The sequence below is a fragment of the Fukomys damarensis genome, unplaced genomic scaffold (assembly GCF_012274545.1).
Source record: "Fukomys damarensis isolate Sample0158 unplaced genomic scaffold, DMR_v1.0_HiC HiC_scaffold_21, whole genome shotgun sequence".
NCBI lineage: Eukaryota > Metazoa > Chordata > Mammalia > Rodentia > Bathyergidae > Fukomys > Fukomys damarensis.
In genome coordinates this window covers 40,690,438-40,707,484 of record NW_022900933.1, presented here as the reverse complement: position 1 = coordinate 40,707,484, position 17,047 = coordinate 40,690,438, and the positions used below count along the sequence as shown (strand labels likewise).

Below are 17,047 nucleotides of genomic sequence, written 5' to 3'. Positions count from 1 at the left end.
CTGTTGCTGGGATTGCAGATATGCACCACCATGCCCAGTTTGAATACAGTTCTTGAGCATCAAATATGTCTGCAGTCTGAAGTTTTCCATTTATTTTTTTATTTTTGTGGTACTTGGGATTGGATCCACAGAGCCCTGAATTATATCACCAGCCCTTCCCCCCCTTTTTGGTACCATGAATCGAACTCAGGACCTTACACTTGCCAGGCAGGCATGTCACCACTGAGCTAAATCCCCAGCTCTCCCCTTTCCCTTTAACCCTGTCCTCTCTTCTCTCTCTCTCTCTGTTTTTGTTTGTTTATTTTCAGTCAGGATTTGTTTTGTTTTGTTTTGTGTTTTGTACTGGGGATCGAACTCAGGTTTTACACTTTTGAGGCAAGCAGCAGCACCACTGAGGTACTTCCCTGGCCCTTTGTTTTGAGTCAGGACCTCGTTAAATTGTCCGGAATGGCCTTGAAATTATGATTCTCCTGCCTGTGATTTTGATACTGTAAGATGAGTATATGTTATTTAGCAATATCAGAGCCTCCCATGTAGCTGGAATGTACCGCCATGCCCAGGACTGCTTCTCATTTATTTAGAAGGAAAAATATATATATATATTTTTTTTTTTGAGGCAGGGATCACTGTGTAGTTCAGGCTGGCCTTCAACTTACTGTATAGCCCAGGCTGGCCCTGAAGTTACAGCAGTCCTCCTGCCTCAGCTTCCAGAGTGCTGGTATTACAGGTGTGCACCACTGTGCCTGGATATTTACAGTTTTTTCATCACTCTTCTCAGGTCAATTCTATTTCCTTTCCAAAACAATACAAATTTTAATCATGGAAATTGAACTTAATAGGATCTTACTAAACTATACCTCTTTGGAGTTAGCTCCTTTTTCCCCAGATTGCAGCAGTGGGCACCCCCTATTACCCTGCAGTGCCACCTTGTGGAAGGAGGAGAGGCTTTGGCAGGGACAGCTGTGGTGTCTAGCTATGCCTGTGGTCTGTATTCTTGTGGGCTCCTGACTTTCCCACTAACATTTGTGTCCAGGACTTTTTTTTTCCACTGTCATGTATACTGATTTTACATTATACCGACTAAAACACTGGCTGCCTTTGAAAAGGCAGACATGTGGCTTAGCCTTCATGACTCCAGAGGTCTGCACTGGGGAGTTCACTGCTTGCACGGTGCATGTTGACACTGGTGTCAGAGAGGTGGGCTGGCGTGAATGCTTGCTTCTGGGGAGCCTGTATTCCAGGTTCAGGGCGCACAGGGCACACGGGCTGAGCAAAGGACTGTGTGTGAGTCAGCTGAGAGTTGAGTGTGCAGGGCCAGAGGGCAGGGTGATAGAACAATGCGGTCTTGGGTAGGTTGGTTAGGGAACATGTCCCTGATAGGGTGCTGAAGGAAGAGAGCCAGGTGAGGAGCCAGCTGAGCTGAGTGGTTTGAGGACAGCAAGTGCAAAGGCCCTGAGGGAGCAGTGGCTCATTCTGCTAGAGGAAGAGTGAAACAGTCAGTGTATAGAACAAGGCAAGGAGGAGTATGGTAATTGGTGATAGAGTGGCATGAGTGTATGTTGCAAGTTACATGGGGCCTTGAGGACAGTAGTTAGAACTTTTAGAGATGAACTCATAGAGGGTTTTAAACCAAGTGTGTGTCTTCAGGGCAGGTATGGAAACAGGCCAGTCAGGTTGCTCTCTGTCTTGATGGAGCAGTGGTGGTACCTTGGTCTAGGTTAGTGGTGGGGACAGGCGGTCGGATCCCAGGTTCTTTTTGAAGTCAGGGCCAGTGGTTTCCCTAATGTGCTCTTCTTGGCATCTGAGAGAGGAGCCAGGGCTGCCCTGTGTGCCGGGCAAGGCCTGGTGCCTCCCCCTGAGAGGCTGTTAGGGGTGTGAGATGAGGCACTTAGCCTGCTCTTCCTGCAGTTGTGCTGTGTCTGAGTGTTTGAGCAGAGCTGCCACGCATGGGGCTGGAAGGAGAGCCAAGGTCTTCCCGCTGGGCCTTTGTCCTTCCCTGTTGGACCCTCTCTGTGGCATTTCTGAGCCACTTGTTACTACTGTCAAGGGAGCTATCACAAGCTCTAGGTTTTGGGTTAGCCTTTAGCATCTTATTTCCCCCTGATTATTGCTATGTTTTGTTATCCCAGTTCCCTTGTCCCCTGGGAGGTAGCAGCAGGTGACAGGTAAGCTGGGAAGTTTAGCTGGGCTGGGGCCAGCGGAGTCAGAGGGCCTTTGTCCTAAGAGCTCCTGCTGGAAACCAAGACCCAGAGATGGGAGAGGGAGCAGCTTTCCAGAGGCACAGCACAGTCAAGCCCGGCTTTCTCCTCCTCGTCTTCCTTGGACTGTGTAAGTAGTTTCTTCCTTTTCTGGAAGCCTCCTAGATCACATTTTCTAAAAACAGCTTTTTGAGGTGTAATTTTTTTCCCTTCGAATGTTTATTTATACTTGTTTGCAGTCACAATGATTATATTCAGCATTTGTTGACACATATATTTAATACCCTTAATTCTTTTTAGGTCCCCTTCCCTTTCCCTCACTCCCCTCTCCCCCCAACACCCCTTTTTTTCAGTTTTGTTTTTTTTTTAAAGTTTTTTTGACACATGGTCTCACTACGTAGTTGACACTGACCTGGAACTCTCTATGTAGCCCAGGCTGGTCTCGAACTCACAGCAATCCTCCTGCCTCTGCCTCCCAAGTGCTGGGATTATAGGCATGCGCCACCATGTCTGGCTCCCCCCATCTCTTAAGGCATAATTCTTATACCATCAAATTTGCCTCGCTAAACTGGACAATTTGATGATCTTTAGTAAATTTATGGAGTTGTGTAACCATCACTACCATCTAATTTTAGAACATTTCTGTCATCTCCAAAAGAAACTGTGTCTCTGTTTACAGTCACTGTCCATTCCCGCCCCAGTCCCAAGCAGTTGCTTGCTCGTCTATCTCAAAAGATTTGGCTATTTTGACATTTTATATATATATTTTTTTGACATTTTATGTTAATTCAGTCTTACAGTGTGTTTGCTTAGTTGATCAGTTTACTCATTTGAGTTTGTTATGGCCTACAGAAGTATTTTGTTACTTTGTGTTTCTCAGAAGCATTGCCTCCCAAGATGCTCCAGGTTTTGTTAGTTGATGGGCATTTGAGTTTCCTCTTTGTGGCTATTGTGAAATTTATGTGGGATAATTTTATGTGGACATAGGTTCTTCTTTGAGGTTAGGTGCTTGGGAGGGGGTTGCAGGGCCTTGAGGTTGTCTTTGTCACATGGGAGGGTTTGCTGAGCTGTGGCTGGAGATGGCCGCCCATTGTCCATCTTCACCAGTGGTGCTGAGGCTCCTGCTTCTCTACATCCTTGTCAGATTGGGTGTTATTGTCTATCTGCTTATAGGGTAGTTCCTATTTTGGGAGAGTGGTTTGAGACAGGGTCTCACTATGTAGTTGAGACTGACCTGGAACTCACTGTGTAGCCGAGGCTGGTCTCAACTCAGCGATCCTCCTGCCTCAGCCTCCCAAGTGCTGGGATTACAGGCATGAGCCACCACACCCAGCAGCAGACACTTTTTCAGTAGAGGATGAGGAAAGCTGGCAATTTAGTGTAAGACTGTGACCTGGCAAAAAGCTCCAATCTTTAGGGGAAGGTGGGAGAGGAGGTGCTGTCTCAGAAGGGCCGAGGCTGGACAGTACACGCGGGCAGGGAGCAACTGAAGGAGGGCATGGAATGGGCGTCTTCCCGGCATGCACTTTCTTACAGAAGGCAGTCTTTTCCTAGTTGTAGCTAACCACAACTTCCCTTTGCAACATACTGGTCTCTTAGGAGGGATACACATTAATTTCTTTTTTCTTTTGCTGTTTTCTTCAGTTCCTTAATCCTATTGGGTTTCCTCTGTTTCGTACATGTTATTAAAGAAAAAATAACATTACCCATAAAACTGTCTGCCATTGATGATGAGATGCATCATGACTTCAGAGGTGGTAGAATAGAGATGGTAGAATCTTCCCCTTTCTTTACTGAACTCATTCATCAGCTGAAAAGTTTTGGTAATTCAAAAAGTGCTGCAAAATAGTGTATTGCCACGCTCCATTCTGACACTGTGTTCATAACTCTACTTTTAAAAGCTGAGTGTGGTGGTGCACACATGTAATACCAACTACTCAGGAGGCTGAGGCAAGAGCAGCAAATGTTCAAGAGCAGCCTGGGCAATTTAAGGAAATCTCAGAATAAAAAGGAGTGGCGTATAACTCAGTGCTAGAGCATGTCCTTACCATAACCAAGGCCCTGGGCTTGATCACCAGCACCAAAAGAAAGATGTGTTCATGATATTTGTTTATTGAACAGGTTGTTGTGCTGTATTTCAGTAATGTGTGTGTATTTTCTCAGGTCCAGGGCATCATGGGAGTTCTATGTTTGTGTGTTATGTGTGAAGTCAGCTGGATTGTATTGTGTGCACCTTGTGCGAGGTACACTTTGGGCAACAGGAAATGCAAGATTCAATGGCAAGTTGCCTGGAAGGCATAGTCTCATAAGGGGAGGGAAACTTATGTGAAGAAGGTAGGGAAGTTACTGGATCACTGAGGAAGGAGCCTACTGTAGCCTCCCTAGAGAGAGGAGGGGAAGCTGGGTTGTGCAGAGGTGAGAGCTGGGAGCCGACTTTTGAAGAGAGAAATAGGAGTTTGTGGGAAAACAGGAAGCGGGTTTGAGTAGAGGGAAGGTGGCAGTGTGAGAGCTCCCTGAGCACCTAGGGGTCAGTGGTTGAAGGAAATGGGCCTGGAAGGCTGGGAGTCTAGTTTGTCCTAGTGTTTCGATTCTCTTTGAGTGCATTCTGGAAGTCCAGGGTTCATGAGGTCCTCTTCACATGAATGTCATTGCATTAGATGCAAGAGGAAAGAAGCCTCTTTGCTGTTGAGGTACCAGAGAGAATGTTTTGGGAAGGCTGCTGTCATGGCTTGGGGAGCCCTGAGCATTGTAAGCAAGAGAACGACTTAATTTACATTTAGAAAATGACCCAGCACTTGTGGAGGCTAGGTTGGTGTGAGGGGAAGTTTGTCAGCAGGAGGAAACCGGTTCAAAATTGTTAGCATAAAATCTGACCATCAGTAGTAACATATTTAATTTCAAAATGTAGGCATTTAGGACATTCCTAACAAAAGAATTTAACAACTAAAATTACATTTAGTCTACAGTAGAGATTTTAAGGGTGAAGAGAGTGTTGGAACACATGAAAGTTTTTGTTTTCTCATTTTTGATAAAATATTAAATAGAAATACTTCATAATACTTTCTTATTAAAGAACATCTTTGGTTTAAATTGTAATTTATGGATATTGTATTTTAAAAGTTTTCTGGGCCAAAGAATGCTCAGTGGTGCCACCGCCTGGCGCAAGTTCCCAAGTTCGATCCCGTACCATAGATTTCGATCCCCAGTACCATAGATAGATAGATAGATAGATAGATAGATAGATAGATAGATAGATTTTCCAATGTAATGTCGTAAAATCTTCAAACTGATAGATTTTTTTGTTTGTTTTGTTTGTTATTTTGGTACAGGGGATCAAACCCATGGGCATCCTGATAATTGAGCTACATTCCTAGCTCCATTATCATCATTATTTAAAATTTTGTAACAGAGTCTCAAATTGCCCAGGTGGGACTTGAACTTGGGATCCTCCTGCCGTAGCCTTCCAGGTACTTGGATAATAGGCGTGCATTGTCCCATCTCTTATCTTTTTGTTGTTGTTGTTACTGGGGATCGAAGGTGTCTTTTTTTTTTTTTTGCAGTGCCAGGGATCAAACTTGAGACCTTGTGCTTGCAAGACAGGCATGGCACTATTGAGCTAAAGCCCCAGCCCACTGGTATGATTCTTTTAGTCATAGAAAGGGCTTGTGTACACTGATGTTATTAAAGGGAATTAACCTAGGTTTTATTCTAGAATTTGGGGGGAGTTATGATTTTTATCCAAATATTTGATCTTTTAGGAACTTCTGCTAGTGTAAGATGTATGTCATGAATCTAGTTCTTTTTTTTTTTTCCTAGATGAGTGTTTTAGTTGCTCAAACATCATTCATTATGTAGTCCTTTTCCTTCCTTGATTTTTTTTTTTTTTTGTACTGGGGATTGAACTCAGGACCTTGTGCTTATGAAGCAGGCAGGCAGTGGAACCACTGATCTAAATCCTTGTCCCCTCCTTCCTTGATTTTGAGGTGCCTCTTCTGTCATTGCTCGTCTTTGGGTGGAATTGGCTGTGGTTATGGGACATCAGTTTGCCTGTTGCTATGTCTGTCACTGTGCTATGGTTTTGAGTCTGCACAGTGTCTGTTGTGCTGGTTCTTTTCAAACACTCCTCTGAGGATTTTTCCTGTCCTTTCTTTCGCAAGTTTAGAATCAGCTTATCTATTTCTGGAAACTAATTCTGTAGGGGTTTGGGAAGGGAAATGTTGGAGGGATCAACCTTGAATTTGTAGGTGAATCTTTTCACAATAACAAATCTAAATTTTAGTTTTAATCTTTTCTCTTATAGATGATATTAACCGTGTTCTTGAGCAACAATGAACAGATTTTAACAGAGGTTCCTATAACACCGGAAACAACCTGTCGAGATGTTGTTGAGTTTTGCAAGGAACCTGGAGAAAGCGGTTGCCATTTAGCTGAAGTGTGGAGGGGAAATGGTATGTATGAGTCTGTGAAGATGACTAAGTATGTATAATTCACCACTTGGAAAATGCTGCTTCTGACTCTGGTAATCAGTGGTCATAAGGAATTGAGTAATTGCAGTAACAGATGATTGCATCACGGGGATGGGGTTCTACACAATGGTATCTGTAAGAAAGTATTGACCACCTCACATGAGGCCTTTAGCACCACCAAGGTGTGTGGCCTTTGCATATACATAGAAGAAAGTTTGTGAAGATTTTAAATAGGGTATGACATTCTGAACATACCGCTTAGAGGAAGTACGCCTGGGAATAGTGCGGCATTAAGGGTGGTCTGAGTTTGACAGTAAGGAATGATCCGCTGGAACGTGTTGAGTTTGAGGTGATAATAAGATAGGTATCCAAATATGTATCCAAGTGGAGGTGTCGAAAGGATGCTTAGAGCTGAGTCTTTGGGCTTTTTTCAAAAAATTTATTGGAAAAAAAAATTTATTGAGATAAAAATTTGCATCCATACAAATTTGTCCAAAATGTGTAATTCAGTGACCTCATTATACCCAGGTATTGTCAAGTATCACCACAATAAATTCTAGACCATTTTCCTTACCCCAGAAACTCCATATGCATTAGTGGCAACCCCACTTTCTCTTCATCCGTAGGTAACCATTAATCTATTTTGGGTTTGCCTGTTGCAGACATATTGAGTGAATGGAATCATACAATATGTAGTCCTCTGGACTGGCTGTTGCTGCTTATTTTTTATTTTTTTAGCAACAAGGTCTCATTGTGTAGTTCCAGCTGACCTCAAACGCACTATGTAGCCTAGGATGGCCTTGAATTTGCAGCGATCCTCTGTCTCCACCTCCCAAGGACTGGGGTAATTGGTGTGTGCCACCACACCTGACTTGGCTTCTTTTTCTTTTTTTACAGTACCAGAGTTCCAGTTCAGGACCTTGTGCTTGTGAGACAGGCACGGCACCACTGAGCTAAATCTCTGGCCCATTTTTTCTTTTTGGGGATGTGGGGAGGTGTTGGCTTCTTTTTCTTACTGTAATGTAATGTTTTTGAAGTTCATTTATCTTGAACTTAGATTTATTAGTAGTTCATTCCTTTTTGTTTCTGGTACTATTCTGTTGTATGAGTGTACTACTGTTATCCATTCATCAATTGGGCAGTTAGTAATGGACATTGAAGTTGTTTACATTTTTGGCTATCGTTCATGATGCTGCTATGAACTCTCATATACAAGTTTTTGTGTGGATGTGTATTTTCCTGTCTCTCAGCTATATTCCTAGGAGTAAGAATTTCTGGATCATGTGGTGATTCTGTGTTTACACTTTTGAGGGTCTGCCAGACTGTTTTCCAAGAAGTTGGCCCATCTTATGTTCCCAGTGACAGTGTGTGAGGGTTCCAGTTTCTCCATGTTCTTGTCAACACCTGATGTTGTCTGTTGGCTTTCAGTCATCCTGCTGGGTGTGAAATGACATTTCAATGTGGTTTTGGTTTTTATTTCCCTAGTGACTAATGATGCTGATTGAAGTTCTTTTCACCTGGTTATTTGTATATCTTCCTAGACAAAGATCTATTCACATCCTTGGCCCTCTTAATTAATAAATTATTTGGGTTTTTTTTGTTGTTGTATTGTAAGAGTTCTTTATGTGTCCTGGGTATCAGTCCCTTATCAGGTATATGACTTGCAAATATTTTTTCACAAAGTCCCTTGCTTTTATGTTACCTTAAAAGTCAGAGTAAAGTCTTTAGGGGTACACTGAATAAAACAACTTTGATAAATATTAGATTCTTACTAAACTATCAATAAGAGGACAGGCATCAGTTTTCAGTCTGCCAATAGCTACAGGAAGGGAGGTAGTTCGTCAATGTAATTAATGTTTTCTGGGGGACCAGTACAGAACTTGATCTTTCCATTATTCTTCTTTAGACTCTAAGCATTTTTACTCTTTGTTATTTTTAATTCCTTATCTGCTTCCTCCTCCTCTTTTATTGAGCTTGGATGGCAGTACAATTTTTGTATAAAGTGTTGTGTTTTTTGGTACTGGGATTGAATGCAGGACCTTACAGTTGTGAGGCAGGAGCAGCACCAGTGAGCTACATCACTGGCCCTGTGTTTTTTTGAGATAAGATCTCACTCTGCAGTTCTGGCCTTGAACTTGCAACGATCCTCCTGCCTTGGCCTGTTGGGTGCTGAGATTTTACGTGTGTACCGCCACACCTGAAAGTAACTTTAGTGTGAATATTGTAGCCCTACACAGTCCATGGCCACTTATGAGTGAATGCTTATCTACCTGATGCAAGTCCTTGGGTTGGTGCCATTTTTTCTTTTCAGTTTTTTTTCTTTTTGTAATACTAGGGATTGAACCCAAGGCCTTTGCACTGATCTACATCTCTGGCCTCTTTTTAATTGTTTATTTTGAGACAGGGTCTCACTAAGTTGCTGTTACTCAGATTAGGCTCAAACTTGTGACCCTCTTGCCTAGCCTCCCCTAGTGTTAGGGTTCACCATGCCTGGCTTGAAATTCCTTTCTTTCATGTTAAGCTTGTGATTGTTTTTTTCTGTACTGTAATTCAGTTCTGAGTTGAATGAGCTAAGCACACCTGGATTTTACTTTCAACAAAGATAAGGCCGTTGCTTTCCTTGCCATTAGTCTTTATTCAGTAAGATGGAGCTTGGCTGCAGTCCACACTACCATGTGTGTTGCATTTCTGTAAGTGGAGGATTTTCTTTATGGAAATGTAGAACTTAGCGAGGAGCAGAGCAGTAAGTCATACCTTGAAAGTGTGAATAGACTACAGGTCACAGTTTTCTTTATTGTCTCAACATCAAGTTCTCAGACTGAGCCAAAGATCTGGTGTAAGTCTCTCACCGGCCATAAACTTGTGTTAAGAGGAAGAAAAACATTTGTTCTGCAGCAGTGCCAGGTGGTTTCCTAACCCTTAGACTTGCTGGTATGCTTCCTCATTTTCTTTAAATTGGGAAAAAGTCACAGTGTCGGAATCACCATGTTGAAGTTTGCTGTTCAGTGGTTGGTGGTGCAGTCACCATGCTGTCTGTGCGTCTCTCCTTCCCAGTCCCTGATGGCCACTGTCCAGTACACCACTGGCTGTGTGCCTGTTACCATCCTAGTGGGATCATGCAGTGTGGCATTTTTTGTCTAACTCCTCTCACTTAGCATGTTTTTTTGGGTTCTTCCACTTTGTAGCGTGTATCATTCTTCATTCTTTTATGGCTGGATCATGGTCTGTTGTATATCACATTTTGTTTATCCATTTGTAATGGCGTGGTAGATCTGACAGACAGAGCCCAAGCTCTTGTGTATGGCGGGCGAAGAATTGCAGAGTGTACGCTGGTGGTGAGAGAAAAGCAGCTACATTTATTGAAGGTCACAAACAGAAAAATGGTGCTAGGATGAGATAGGAAAAAGGGCTCAAAAAGGAAAAGGCCATATGTGCTTTGGATGGGGTTATAGGAATGGTCCTAGGGTGTACTCAGGCTCAGGTTGGAGAAAGATTTCGTGCAGGGCTGCAAAAGTATATCTGTTAGATATCTTGAATTTGATAACTGCATTATAGTTATATAAGAGAATTTCCTTCAGAAAATACACCATGAATTATTAAGGGATAAGGAAGCGCATAACATATAAAACCTGTCACATGGTTCATATCATGTGTGTAAGTGTATGTTGTAGCTAAAGTGGCACTTGGAGTAAATTTATTGCTAAAATCCTTTTTTTTTTTTTTTTTTTTTTTGGTACTGGGGGTCGAACTCAGGTCCTTGCACTTGCAAGGCAGGCGGCAGAACCGCTGAGCTAAATCCCTGGCCCTAAAATCCACTTTTTAAAAGAATAAAGTACTCAAGTCAAGCTAGAAAAGAAAATAAAAAGAATGGAAGGAAGGAAATAAATACTAAAGCGGAAGTGAAAGAAATGCGAGAATCAATGAAACCAAAGATATTTACTTGAAATAATTTTTTTAAAAATAGACTAAATAAATATTCAAGGTTAAGTAGAAAAAAGGCACAGATAAGAGAAAAGGGCCAAATTATAGGGATACTAGAATTTTAGAAACTGATACTCTGAGTAACTTCTCAGTAAATTGTAGGGCCAGGGATTTAGCTCAGTGGCACCACACCTGCCTCACAAGCCTGAGATCCTGAGTTCAATCCCCAGTTCTGATGGAAAAAAAAAGAAAGACGTATAAGTTAGATGAAAGATGAATGAAAATTACCGAGATTCATTAGCAAACATTTATTAGATGCTTACTCTGTGTCAGGCAGGGAATTTGGTCCTTGGGGGTATATTAGTCAACTAAGGAGTAAGATTTGTGTCCTGTGGAACTTACGTTCTAGCAGGGAGATACAGAGGGGCAAGTGATAAATGAACTGTGAAGTGTGATGGTAAGTGGTACATCTTTTGAAAAGAAAATAGATCAAGAATATTGCCTTTGCTCAGAATGAGAAAAGAACGAAGAAACTTAGACCTATAAAATGAATTGAAGGGCCGGGGATCTAGCTCAGCGGCTCCGCTGCCTGCCTTGAAAATACAAGGTTCCAAGTTTGAGCCCTAGTAACCACCCCCAAATTTGAATATGTGGTACTTCTTGCCCTCAAGGACTCCCGATTCAAACGTTTTATATGCAGTTTTTACAACACCTTCAAGAATAATCACTACATTATATATAAATTTTCTCAGAGAATAGAAAAAAGAGATAACTACTAAATTCATTATGAGGTCAGTATAATTTCTGCCTCAAAACTGAACAAGAATATGAGAAAAGCCTAGTGGCACACTTGAGAAACTGCAGCAGGAGGATCCCAAGTTGGAGGCCAGCCTGGACTACATAATGAAACCCTGTCTTTTAAAAAAAGCACAAAAAAAGTGTAGGCCAACCTTACTTTTGAATATAAATATAAAAATCCTAAATAAAATACCAGCAAACCCATTTTAGCAGCATATTGGAAAAGCAAGTCAGTTCCTAGAATTCAGAGTTCCAAGTCAAATCTTTTAATAGGCTGCTTTAGAGCAAAGAGCATCTTTATCATTTGAGTATAATATAACTGAAAGTTTTTCATAATAATAATTACTAGCAAACTTCCATATCAAGGAGTTTCCTTAAATAAATGAGTGCTTTTAAAAACCTTCAGCAGAACTCACTTGGTGTGAACTATGGAAGCATATGGATTAAAGGCAGGAAAGAAGACGAAGCATGATCAGTTTCTGTTCGACATTGTGCTTCACGGTTCTAACCAGCACAGCAAGATAAGGAAAAGGAGTAAGAAATTGGAAAGGAAGAGCTGAAACCATCCATCGTCATTTGACATTATTTTTGTCTTTATAAAAATCCTATAGATAGCTAGATGTGTGGTGGTACACACCTATAGTCCCAGCACATTGGAAGGCTGAGGCAGGAGGGGTACAAGTGTAAGCTCACTCAACTGAGTGACTTAGTGAAACCCTGTCTGAAAAAGAAAAAAAGAATGGGATGTAGCCCAGTGCAGAGGCCCTGGGTTCAATCCCAGTACCACAAACAAAACAAAAAAAACAAAACCTATAGATAGGAGCTTAGGGGTAGTTTAGTGGTAGATTTCTTGCTTAACATTTCTGGGTTCCATCCCCAGCACCACACACACACAGACTTGCAGATGAACTCCTTATAAAGCTTAACAGGTCATGTTCCAAGTATAGGGATACACTAGTAATCATCAGTGGGAAATTTATAGTAAATAACAATTTAAAAAACTAAAGGATAAGCAATATATGCATGGAGTATCATATTATGCTGGGGATAAGAAAGTTCTCAACAATAAAAGGTCAAGGGTGTCACAGAGGAACACAGGAACTAACATGGAAGAGCTGAGCTGCCAGTGGCTAAACTGGAACAGATTGAGCAGCAGGGTGGCATAGAAATACTTATATGAGTTCCTGTACAGCGGGAAGGAACAAATCTTGCTAGCAGAAGAACTTGGAAGAACATGTGTGGAAACACCCTTCAGGAGGGAGAGCATCCCCATCCCCACATGGGGCTGGGGTTAGTAACTTGCTTCCCAAGAAGAGAAAAGAGAAGAGGACGATATAACTTCCTGGAGGAGAGGCTTGGCACAGTCTGCACTGCATGCAGTAGGGTTGGCACCACCAGGGTGGTCAGGATGGTGTGGGTGTCGTGGGGTACAGTGAGGGATGAAAGGACCTCACCTCCGGGGCCCTTCCTGACAGACCCAAATAAGCTGTCATGGTCATAGAAACAAGGAATAAAAAACTATTATAGGCCAGAGGAGAGCAGGGAGATAGGACAGAATGCAGTGCAGTGTGGTTTTCCTAGTTCAGATCCTGGAACACAAAGGGGACATTAGTGAAAATAATGTGACATTCACATGAAGCTTGGTGTTTAATTAACAGTGGCATACCAGTGTAAATTGTTTAGTTTTGATAAAAATACTGTTTCTGGCCAGGCATGGCAATATATGCCTGTAATCCCAGCACTTGGGAGGCTGAGCCATAGTTTGAGGCCAGCCTGGGGTACACAGTGAGTTCAAGGCCAGCTTGGACTACATAGCAAGACCCTGTCTCAAAACACACACACACACACATATGTAGAATATTAGTGTTAAGGGAAAGTTGGCGTAGAATATAAAGGAATTTTCTATGCTGTCTGGGCAACCTTCTATCTAAAGTTATTGCAAAATAATTTTTTTAAAGATTATGCATGTGAAACCCCAAATCTACAAAGTTCAGAGAAATGAATTACTATGTACAGACCTTATGAAACCTCAAAACATCAATGTAGAACACAAGGTGAAACAAATGGGAAAAAATGAAAAAAAATGGAAGCGAATGATATTCATGGCCTGAAAAACTCAGAATCACAAAGATATCAGGTCCCCCTATATTTACTGATAAATTATGGTTTTGGTCAAAATTCTACCTTTGAAAAAAGATGCTGATAAGCTGTCCCTACCCTACATATAGAAAGAGCAAAGTGTTAGGAAATATCAAGACACTTTGGTAACTAAGGCTTTTGAGAGACTTCCTGGACAGCAGTGATTAGGACTGTAACTGTTAGCATGGGGAGTGACTGAGAGTCAACAGAGTAAGACGTGGCTCAGAAAAACCCTGTACAGCTGGAGCCCTGACCTGTTTTAATGTGTCTTTTTTTTTTTTTTTTTTTTTTTTTTTTTTTTTTTTTGGTATGGGGATTGAACTCAGGCCTTTGTGCCTATGAGGCAGGTGGCAGAACCTCTGAGCCAAATCCCTGGCCCTCTCTGATCTGTATTAGAGGGAGCTACTGTGTGTCTGGAGAAAGGATAAACCGGTCCATAAGTGGTGCTGGGACAGTTGATTGTTCAAGCAGGGACAAATAAAATCAGATCCTTATTCCATAAATAGAAATAAATCCCCTAAGGTCACTGAACAGCAAAACTTTAAAATTTGTAGAACAAAAGGATACTTTTCTTTTGACCCTAGAATACAGAAGTATTAATTGTACAAAAAACTCAAACTAGCCACTAACCTATAGTCCCAGTCCCACTACTGGGGAGGTACCCTGAGGCAAGATGATTGCTTGAGCCCTGGAGTTTAAGACCATCTTAGGCACCATAGTGAGGCCTTGTCTCAGAAAACAAAATCAATAGACAAAAAACTGAAATTGGAGAAGATTGATAACTGCTTACATTTAAAATTTTAAACTATTGTACAAAAAATGGTACCAAGAAATTTAAATCACAAGTTTGTGGTCAGTGTATGTAGCTGATCGAGGATTACTATCTAGAATATGAAGAACTGCAAACAACTAAAGAAGAGGTAAATAATGCAGGTTTTTTTGTTGGTTTCTTTGTTTGTTTTTGGTTTTTGGGTTTTTTTTGGTACCAGGAATTGAACTCAGGTCCTTGAGCTTGTGAGGCAGTCGCCAGAACCACTGAGCTAAATCCCCAGCCCTGTTTGTTTGTTTTTGAGACAGGGTCTCACTATGTAGTTCAGATTGCTGTGGAACTCACTGTGTAGCCCAGACTGGTCTCAGACTCACAGCGATGATCCTCTTGCCTCAGCCTCCCAAGTACTGGGATTACAGGTGTCGGCCACCATGCCCAGCAATAATGCAGACTTTAAAACTGGCTCATAGCGCCTGACACAGTTCACCGACAAGGGAAGTGGAATACAGTATAAATATTTCAACAGCTGTGCCAGGGTTCTTCTCAAGTGATTGGTAAAGAGACTCTGTTAGTGCTCTTGGCTTTAATAATACTTGAATCTATGGAAGTTTTCATTAAAATTTTTCATTTCTTATTATTGACTTGGTAAACTTTGGTGTGTCCAAGTACAGGCAGACATTCACGGTAGTATTTCCTGAACTTCCTGGAAGAGCTCTGGTCAGCCTTTCAAACCTGATTGCCATGTGTGATGTGGTGCAGCCAGTTTGTTTTCTTTCTTTGCATAATGGAAACACATTACTCTGTGATATTTTCATATGGTAAAAGGCATGTTTTCATTGTTTACTATAACATGTTGCAAATTTATGTGTACTTTGTATTTGTATGTTGCCTAATTATTTCCCATTTCTATTTTGGCTTTTATTCATTGAAATTAAAATTCAGTGCTTAGGATGTCCTTGAATTCTAATATGTACTTATATGTGTGTGCTTGTGTACATCTGTCTGCATCTGTTTTTGCTTTTGGCTGGGGTTGCATTGTTTCTGAGTGTGTAAGGTGTGGTCTTTTCCTAGAGCGCCCCATACCCTTTGACCACATGATGTACGAGCACCTGCAGAAGTGGGGGCCTCGCCGGGAAGAAGTGAAGTTTTTTCTTCGACATGAAGACTCCCCGACTGAGAGCAATGAACAAGGTAGACAGATGTTTTATCATTCGTAAATGATTGCTATACCAGTTAACTTAAGAAAAATTAGAATATATGCCAGAGTGAATTATTCACACTTTTTCCCCCTTCATACACAAGTGGTTTTTAAGGTGCTTCATGGCTCTTTGACTCTGTGGTTTGGGTTCTGTTCCTGGTTTGTAATATATATATACATAAATCTTAATATCTTGGGAAAAGGGATTTTTTATGACTTTTTCCTAAAATTTAGAGGTGTTAGGAGCACTTAGAATGCCCTGAGTGATAAGGCAGATGACAGCCTTTGTAACTTTGGTGGCATTGCTCAGTCTGGTGGTGACAACAGCGAGTGTGTGAGCAGTGTGAGCCAGCTGCATGCCCAAGGTCAGGCAGTGAGAAAGGTGGCTGGGGACATAGGCCTTGTGTGTGCTGGAGGGAGAGGCTGCTGTGAGCTAGTGGGGTTGGGTGTGGGACATGGAGCTGAGCGAGGCATGAGTGATGGCACCAGATTCCCACTGCACACCCTCTGAATACTAAACAAGGCGTCTGCTCCTCTGTCACTCTTGAGATTGGCTTCAGTGGCATTTGTAACGTGACATCCCATGTCCCCACCTGGCTGCCTTCCCTTCTCACCGACTCGATTTCAGTTCATTCCCTGCTCTGTCCTACATGAATCCTGTCATGCTGTGCCCCACCCTTGGCTTCATGCCTTGGCCTGGGTGATGTGCCTCCTGCCCCTCTCAGCTGGAGGGCAGCTGGCAGAGAGCACAGCTCACTTACATGTTGCACCACTTAACGTTCCAAGGCCTGAGCAGAACCAGCACTCACTCTTATCCTGGAAGGTAAGGTGGTCTTCACTGGATGGTAAAATGGAGAGCACATGTGGGTGTTCACTGTGCACAACTGCAGGTTCAGCAAGAAGAGACCTTCCTCACAGTATGGGCGGGGACTGAGGACGGTCACCGCCTCAGTACACCCAAGAAACTGGCGCTTGTAACAGTGACGGTTCCTGGCAAGGGTCCTCCAGCCAGCAGACCCAGAGCATCACCAGAGCCAGGGAAGTGCATGGTGGGTTAGTGAGGCTCGTGCACACCCTTGAGGGCTTGGCTGAGAGCTAGGGGATGCGTTTTGTGGCACGCTGGAGGGCTGGCAGTATAGCCCAGTGCTCCCGAGTGTGTCATTCATTATTTCCCAACTAGGAGTCCAAGGTTACCAGGTCTCTTTTTAAGATTTAAATTGGCACTTGGTATAAGTTTCATGGGTTTATAGTGTTCTAATTTTTTAATAGATTGCTCTTTATAAGAGGTAGCAATAGGATAATATTAAATTAGCTTGAGTATCTTGTTCCTTGTTTAAGTTACCTGTAAACTATGAGAGGTATAGGACTCATAATCTCTTGTCGTTTCTGGCTCCCTAAGGAGGCTTTTTTGGATGCTGTTCTCACTTGGCCCCCAGCTCACATTGGGTCCAGGCCCTGGATGTCGTGTCCAGAGCAGCTCTGGGTTGTCCTGCATGGCACCACTGAAGCCAGGCAGGCTGGGACGGGGCAGGCCTTGGCGCTCAGGGGTGTGTGTGTG

The 17,047-nt window shown here is 42.4% G+C and overlaps 1 protein-coding gene across 3 annotated transcripts in view; it reads left to right on the top strand.

Annotated features, from left to right (window-relative positions):
- The window catches only part of Ppp1r13b (protein phosphatase 1 regulatory subunit 13B), a 60,542-nt gene that overhangs the window by 12,940 nt on the left and 30,555 nt on the right, over positions 1–17,047 (top strand). For all 3 annotated transcript variants that reach the window (XM_010607288.1, XM_010607287.1, XM_010607286.1), the window contains exons 2-3: positions 6,499–6,646; positions 15,363–15,482. In XM_010607288.1, coding sequence (XP_010605590.1) covers positions 6,499–6,646; positions 15,363–15,482 — 268 coding nt within the window. The remainder of the gene's footprint in view (positions 1–6,498; positions 6,647–15,362; positions 15,483–17,047) is intronic.